This window comes from Oryza sativa, chromosome 4 (genome assembly GCF_034140825.1).
Source record: "Oryza sativa Japonica Group chromosome 4, ASM3414082v1".
Lineage (NCBI taxonomy): Eukaryota > Viridiplantae > Streptophyta > Magnoliopsida > Poales > Poaceae > Oryza > Oryza sativa.
The window spans coordinates 1860488-1868881 of record NC_089038.1 but is presented as its reverse complement, the minus strand read 5'-3'; the positions used below and the strand labels follow the sequence as shown (position 1 = coordinate 1868881).

Below are 8394 nucleotides of genomic sequence, written 5' to 3'. Positions count from 1 at the left end.
AATATATTAGCGCACATTCGAGAAGCTTACATAAACACCTGCGGATCTCAAGTTCCTTTGCGTAAACACGTGCTGCACAACACCCCCCACCCCCCACTTAAAAAAGATGAATCATAAACTAAAAAAGAAGAAGAGATAAAACTTTCATTTACAACTAAAAGTGGAGAAAAACATAATTGATCGTATAGTGCTAGTTATACATGATATGGGTTACGATTAGTAATATTTATCTGGGAAACTGTTTTAATCCCTCGAGGGGATATCCCCTCGTTCTTTGCATGTCACTTAAATGGTTATAAAAAAAATTAAAAAAAATTGGGAAGGTGTATTAACATGTGATATAACACTCCGCAAACATGCAAATTCAAATTCAACTTCTACATCTCGTAACGAAAAAAACAAATTGAACCGCAGCTAGTTAACGTATATTCAGAGTCAAATTTGTTTTTTTGTTGTGAGATGTAGAAGTTGAATTTTTACTTACATGTTTGTGGAGTGATATATCATATATTAATACATCTTCTTTAATTTTTTTAAATTTTGTTATAACTATTTGAGTGACATGCAAGCAACGAGGGGATATCCCTCGAGGGATCAAAATCCTCTTCCTATTTATCTGCTCGATGCAAAGCTACCTAGCTAGCGTACCAACTCATAGCTCTCTTACAATACCGGTCACTCATAGATGACCCCCATTAATTATTTGCTATGGACCTATATTCCTGATACTGCACCTGTTGTATGTGTGGCAAAGGATATGTGCCTATAGTATCATTAATATAGGGGGGTTGCTATCTGGCGCATACGCGCCATCTGGCACCCATTCCCGTGTTGTGCGTTGTTTTTTTAGCGATTTTTCTGTTTTTTTCCTTTTTATTTTTTCTCTTTTTTTTGATTTATTTAATCTTCAGCACGCGTGTTTTTAAATCTTTAGGCTGAAAGTTTACAAATCTTGATTTGGAAGTTTTTTAATCTGAATTAAAAATTTTCAAATTTGGAGTTGAAAGTTTTTAAAATTTGTCTTACAAATTTAAATTTCGAGTTGAAAATTTTCAGAGTTTGAATTAAAAGTTTCCAAAATTTTACTTCAAAGTTTAAATCTTGAGTCAAAAATTTTCAAATTTAACTTGAAAGTTAAATTTTGAGTTGAAATTTTTTTAAAAAATGAATTTAATGTTTCAAATTTTGAGTAGAAAGTTTTAAATTTTATGTATGACTTTTAATTTTTCAACAAAAAGTTTTAAAATTTACGTGAAAGTTTTTTCATATATAGATTTTTTTTAAAAAAATCCGGTTATTGCTATCAATTATATTTAAATAATTTGACAATTGAGCAGAAATGCCGACCATGGGAAGCATATGAAATCAATATTTTTAGGCACAAAACAAAATCCATCTTATTGTACACCTTATTCTGTGCCATTGTGATCATTACTTAAACAAAAAGAGAGAAGTTTATAAAACAAATACCATAGATACGTTTTAAACAAGTTGTGAAACCGTTTTGAGTGCCTCAGTGCTTATATATATATACACGCATGCACACTCAACTCTGAATGACAGTGGCAACGCCATGGATACGTCGGTGCTTCTTCTTGTGCTCTTCGTCTTTACCCTCCTCTGCTGCCTCGCCCTTCTCCGGCGAGCTGCCCGTGCTCCGGCGGCCGTCCAGCTGCCAACCATTGAGATCAGCGACGCCGCCGTCGCGCGCCGAGCGCTCGTCGACTACGCCGACGTCTTCGCCAACCGCCCGTTCTTGCCCTTCCCCGTCGCCCTCGTCACCGGCCGCCGCCGCCGCCGGAGCGACAACCTCACCTCCGTCCCGTACGGCCCGCACTGGCGCGTCCTCAGGCGCAACCTCACCGCCGGCATCTTTCACCCCTCACGCCTCGGCCTCCTAGCGCCGCTGCAACGCGACGCCGTCGACGACCTCGTCGCCGGCATCTCCGAGTCCGCTGCCGGTGGTGCGGTACCGGTCGTCGTCCGCGACGTCGCCTACGCCGCGGTGTTCAGGCTCGCCGCGCGCATGTGCTTCGGCGACGGCGTCGGCGAGCGCCAGGTGCGCGCCCTGCGGCGCGTGATCCGGGAGTTTGTGCTCGACGTCGGCGTCGCCAACAATGTGTTCCCCGTCTCGACGTCGACGGCGCTGGCGAGGCTCCGGCGTTGGAGGCGGATACGCCGCCTCCTCTCCTCCCGCCGCCGGCAGGCCGAGCTCTATCTCCCTCTCATCGACGAGCGGCGGCGGCGGATGGCCGCTCGACGCCGCGACCGCGACGACGACGGCGGCACGTTCCGTCCGTACGTCGACGCGCTCATCGAGCTGCGCGTCCCCGGAGACGGCGAGAGCACTCCGGCTCCGCTCACCGATGACGAGATGGTGAGCCTCCTAATGGAGTTCCTCGCCGCCAGCACGGAGACCGTCGTGTCGTGCATCGAGTGGACACTCGCGCACCTCGTGCTCAACGCGGAGGCGCAGAGCAAGCTCCGCCGCGAGGTCGGCGACGGCGAGCACGTCCATGGGCGCCACCGCGGCCGCACGCCCTACATGCGCGCCGTGATTCTCGAGAGCCTCCGGCTGCACCCGCCAGTGCCGTTCGTCATACGAGAAGTCGTCGGCGGCGCGGCGCCGCCGGTGCTCGACGAGCTAGCGGCCATGCCGATGCCGGGCGGCGGCGCGCGGGTGCACTTCGTGATCGGGGACATCGGGCGGGACAGCAAGGCTTGGAGGGATCCGAAGGAGTTCCGGCCGGAGAGGTTCATGGCCGGCGGCGAGGCGGAGGGAGTGGGCCCGGTGCCGGGGCCGAAGGAGGTGAGGATGATGCCGTTCGGGGCGGGGCGGAGGTCGTGCCCGGGCATGGGGGTGGCGATGGCGCACGTCGGGCTCTTCGTGGCGGCGCTGGTGCGCGAGTTCGAGTGGACGCCGGCGGCGGGTGGCGGCGTGGACCTGACGCAGCAGGACGACTTCTTCAACGTGATGCGGACGCCGCTCCGGGCGCGCGCCACGCCACGACCACGCGCTCCCGCGTAATAATATCGTATTCCCTCTGTTTTAATAATGGGATGATATATGTGCCAAGCCTGCTGAAATTTTTTGAGATATCAGCTGTATTTCCAGCCATAGGATATGACACGTGTCAGCATCTCCCACCACCCACTAGTGGCACCGCCTGCCTGCACTCTGTGCGTGTGTCACGCGCGCGGGGAGGTTTTTTATTTTTACATCTTTTGTTAAAAAAATAATTTTTCATTTTGAAAATTTTCATATTTAGACGTCTCACGCCCTCTAAAAAAGGCCCTTGCAAAGGGCGTTTAAGAACCTAAATGTAATTTTTTATTTTAATATAGTATGTGAACTCAATGATTTTGTAATTTAAAAATATATCATATAAAGTTGGATGAAATTAAACTTTATATCAAAGTTTTAGAACTTGAAAAGATATATACAACTTGTAATTAACAACTATTTCTACAACTTTGTAATTAACAACTATTTCATTTAAGATTTTTTACATGTCCATATGTTCGTTACAAAATCTAAAACCTATTTTAACAAAATATTAAATATACATTTTAAAAGACATCGTAAAAAATAAAATTTATATAAAAATTGTAGATCTCGACGAGATCTATAACTTTGTAATTTATATTTTTTATATTTAAAATCATTTAGAGCGTTGAATAAATATTATTATTTTCAAGCAATTAAAACCGGCGGAAAGGGCTCGAATAGAAATAAAAATTTTACGTTTACGTTCTAAACGCTATCGGGGAAAAGGCGATTTTTAAAAAACGTCCTCCTATAGGGCGTGAGCATCTGCATTTGTAAAATTTTGAAACAAAAACATTTTGAATTATTTTAATAAAAATGTATAAAAATAGAAAAATTTCAGCATAGAGCATCTCTGTCGAATCGTCGAATCCCCGTTGGTCAGAACTGGGCCTCTGCCTGTTTTGTCCATTTGTTGTTGGTGAATAAGTTCACTTTTGGTCCCTCAATTTATCGTCAAGTGTAATATTCGTTCACAAAACGCAATACCAGATATGAAGCCTCGCCTCTGCAACTGTATCTTCCTCGCCTCGGCGTTGTAGGTGTAGTCATCGCCCATGTCGTCACTGTCGGTTTGAAGCTCCCGGGGCGGCTGCTCGCTTCACGGCTTGGCTTGAAGCTCGCCGTGAAGCCAGCCAGAAACTCAGTAGCTGTGAAGCTCAGGTATCTGGTTAGAACATGCATACTGAGCTTGAAACGCTAGCAGAAATTGGTTGGATTGAGTACGGTGCGAGAATTGAGCGAGATTACCTTGTTCATGCTGCTGTCGATGACGTCGAACGTGGCCGTGGTCGGTGCTGTGTCGCCAATGCAGGTCACTACAGGATGACATAGCTTAGCAGGCATTTCAAAACGCCTTAAATGCCTGATTAAACGCCTCAAATGATCTTTCAAGGCATTTTAAAAAGTGCCAAATATACTACTGACGGGAAAAGTGATTTGAGGCAGTTTTAAAAAACGCCTCCAAAGATAATTTAGGAGGCGTTTCCAAAAATGCCTACTTAGGTATTCAGTGGCATTTCTCAGAGTGCCACCCAGAAGATATGAAGGCATTTTTCAATATGCCAGCTAGCAGATTGGAGGCATTTTTTAAAATGCCAGCAAGAAGATCCATGGCGTTCATTGCATCATTAGTAATTAGTGGTCTTTTCCACAATGCGCTCGCAAACAAATTGTGAGCATACCAATATGAGATTGCAACTCAAATACAGAAATCAAATTTAAGATCAAAAACTAATAACAACAATGATTTCTCAGTCACAGGACAAAACTATAATCAACAAGAATGACATGATGCTACTGTAAAGTGCAATTTGTTTTCATCCTCCAGCATATGATGATCACACAATCACAAGTGTCTATATTGCACTTTGTACAAAATCTTGACAGTATAGCTTCCAGTTCTTATTGGTGGTATGTTGCATTTGCAAGCCATGTGAAGAAAACCATACAGCGAAAATAATATGCTTCACCTGCAAAACACGAAATCAAGTAGGATGTTCAGATAGCCTGTAATACAAGTGCAACATACGAATTCATTTGAAATAGACAGGCTATCTGCAAATACAAGTGCAGATCTGCACATCTAGTTGCACATCTGTATTAAATTTACAAGTCAAATGAGGCATCTGCACAAATTATAACTGTCCATAAAAGTTCTAAGGGAAAGAAACAAATGAGCATAATATGCCAATATGCCATAAAAGGAATCATAGATCAAGAAATAACATGGATGACTATTCACCTTAACTGCAACTTGTAAGTTCACAACTTTCTAAAACTTCTACATTGCAAAATATAAACAACTAACAATTGAGTTGCTACATTTTACAATTACAAATCCACTTAAATCCTAGTAAAATAATAATATATCCAAATCAGTAGTTCTATTTCTTATTATGAAACATCATTGTTATTGCCATGGTCTTGAGAAAAGATATTCAAACTTGGGATAGGAGACTTACTTTCATAAGCTAGAACCGTGAAGTTGTTAGAACTTGGGTATTACTGAACTTGATAGCACTTAAGGAACCAGCGCTGGCTTTTCCAAGACTTCTTGTCCTAGAATGTACATCTTCATGTCCTATGTTCTCCTTGTATGTTAGATCATGTATTTGTCTCCTTGGTGCAGATATGTCTCCTTGGTCAGATGAGATGTGTCTAACAGCAGTTAACACCTAGAATTGGGTACAAATACTCCCTCCATCTACTTTTGATAGTCATATTTCCAAATCTGAAAATTTTATTTTTGATAGTCATATTTCAATCCAACAACTTTTCATCTTAATGACTTTCTTGGATTTAATGCATGACTCTTCATTCTTCCACACAAGATTGGTTGCATGGGCATCGAGAAATGTAAATATTAATGAATCGCTTGTTTACGAGGAATGACTAGTAGCATATTTAAATGAATGATAAGTAGAATCACTTATCCTTGGTCTGTGTGTCAAGATGAAATATGATTATCAAAAGTAGATGGAGGGAGTAATATTTAGCATCTAAATTTTTGCAACCTTGGAGTAACAAACTATGAATTTGGTCCATCATTTGTCCCTAAAGTACGAATGTCATACATCCCGAGGCCATCAAGTAGCATTTGGTCCATGTCATCATTATGTTCTTCACAGTGTGAACTTGAGGCATCACTTGGTTTGGAATTCAACATGCTTTCTCCATGATGAATCCATGAGGTGTACCCAGCCAAGAATCCATCACAAATCAGATGCTCTCGAACCTCATGTTCACCTAACCAATATCTATTCCCACAGGTTTTGCAAGGGCAAAGAATCCTATTGTCACTAGCTGAAGTGGACAAGGCGAAGTCTATAAATTTATTAACCCCGATATTATATTCAATACTAGATCTCGATGCTTTCATCCACCCTTTATCCATGATGTTCCAATTATGTTTTGTGCTCTGTTAAAGAATACAAAAGTGTAAAGAAAAAGAAACGTCCAGTATACTCTTATCAAACCATTACAATCAGGCAACCAGCCTAAAAAGAGGCTTTGCCTTGATATCATGCATAGCAATAACACATATGAAATCAGCAGGAAAGACTTAGGTTGTTTGGGTTATGAATTTTGTAGAGACCAGGAAAGACTTAGGTTGTTTGGGTTATGAAATTTGCTTACAGGAAAGACTGAAGTAAATATAAGCATGTTAATCCCTATCGAGCAAGCTATATATTTTTTTGAGCAGGCTATATATATTCAGATTTCAGAGAACCCAGAACAAATCCTACTATTCAGATTTCAGTGCTACAGCCATTTCAGAGAATTGAAAATATCCATTTCAGATAATTTATACTACAGCCATTGTTCTGGGAAATGTCAAAAATTGAAAACCAAATTTATACTATATTGAAAACCAAAGTTCAGAACAAGCACTACTGCAATCTCAGATTTTCAGAACAATCTACAGAAGTTTCTGAACTTATATGCATATATAGGCAGTATATTAGGTCATCCATATCAGAGCATATGGTCTAAATCAAGAGTAGAACATTTTTTTACTATATAGGTCAGATTGTACAGCTACAGCTCTTCGAAACAACTCATGGATTAATTCAAAAATATACTAGGGATGATTTTATAATTTAAGTATTGTACAACCCACAATTCAGTACTGTACTTCCTAGAAAAGAAGAACTTATCACAGCAATTTAAGAATCAAGACATACAAATTTCAGAGAATTTATATTACAGCCAAAGTCTACATAAAAATGTCAGAGCATTTCAGAGAATTTATACGTAGGCATGTATCTACAAACTGCACAAAGTATATCAAATGAAGTTCCAGTAATATGTATCTAGCAAATGGATTTATACATTCAAATGCTTGCACTCTGATATTTCAAAAGTTCAGTTCTGCACATAGGACCAAAATTCCAGTGTGAATCCTAGGATCCAACCAATAATAACACACACTATAAATCGCCATTGAGGTCACTATGATTAGATCAGATTCTATTCAGGTCTAATCTAAAGCATCTACACAGCACCAAACATCTCCTAACCAATAGATCAAGCAAATTTCTCAAATCCTATCACGATTGAGGTGAGAAGGGTGGGTAGCGATAGGAACATACCTTGTACTTGCTGCAGTAGGCCGACGATCGTCCTTGTCTGAAGCAGCGACAGATCGCGAAGTAGGGGCCTAGGGCTTGAAGCGGCGATGGGGAATCGCAGCGCTTGTGTGTGGAGCCGCGATGGAGCAACGGGTGACGGTCGACTGTCGACGGTGTCACGGCGCGACGGGCGGGGCGCAGGGCTCTCGCCGGCGGCGAGTCACCCCCACGAGGTCACCGGGCGGCCGGGGCGCAGGACGCTCGCAGCGCGATGCGCTGATGCGGCGATGGGCGCCGGTCGACCGTCGACGGCGGCACGACGGGACGGGCGACGGGCGACGGGAGGGCGGGGTGCGGGGCGGTCGCCGGCGGCAAGTCACCGGCCGGGCAGCGGCCGGGATCGAAGTCGCGCGCTTTTCCAATTTTTTTTTCGCTCGATCTGATCTGAGAAAGCTAGGGATCGGATAAGGTAGCGTACGCGTGGTTGGTGATTGAGTGGTGGAAGGACTAATTTCTATACCTTAAATTCTTTCAGGGTTCCTTTTGCATATGTGACATAGATTAGGAGGCATTTCTCTCAAAAGTGCCTTCTATCTGTTGCCCTGGCGATTTTGCAAAATGCCCCCAAATAACATAAAATTTACGGCGTTCCGTGATTACGCCTGAAATAGGAGATTTTTTAAAGCGCCAATGAAAATGCCTTGAAAGCACATAGTTTTTGAGGCATTTTTCTTTAAAACGCCTTCTAATGATAAAAGTATTGAAGGCATTAAT

At 42.8% G+C, this 8394-nt stretch overlaps 1 protein-coding gene and 1 long non-coding RNA gene across 2 annotated transcripts; one reads left to right on the top strand and one right to left on the bottom strand.

Moving 5' to 3' along the window:
- The first annotated feature begins 1560 nt into the window (after window positions 1-1560).
- LOC4334992 (cytochrome P450 89A2) lies at window positions 1561-3117 on the top strand. The gene has a single exon (XM_015779194.3). The coding sequence runs from the start codon at window positions 1574-1576 to the stop codon at window positions 3026-3028; it is 1455 nt and encodes a 484-aa protein (XP_015634680.1). The 5' UTR covers window positions 1561-1573; the 3' UTR covers window positions 3029-3117.
- Window positions 3118-4623: 1506 nt separating this feature from the next.
- LOC4334991 (uncharacterized) lies at window positions 4624-6077 on the bottom strand. The gene is made up of 2 exons (XR_001545475.3): window positions 5512-6077; window positions 4624-5019 (listed from the first exon to the last, which is right to left on the bottom strand). It is a non-coding gene; the product is annotated as an uncharacterized lncRNA (long non-coding RNA).
- Window positions 6078-8394: the final 2317 nt, after the last annotated feature.

Coding starts and splice junctions, on each gene's coding strand:
- LOC4334992 (XM_015779194.3), top strand. CDS start 1,574: ATGGATACGTCGGTGCTTCTTCTTGTGCTCTTCGTCTTTACCCTCCTC.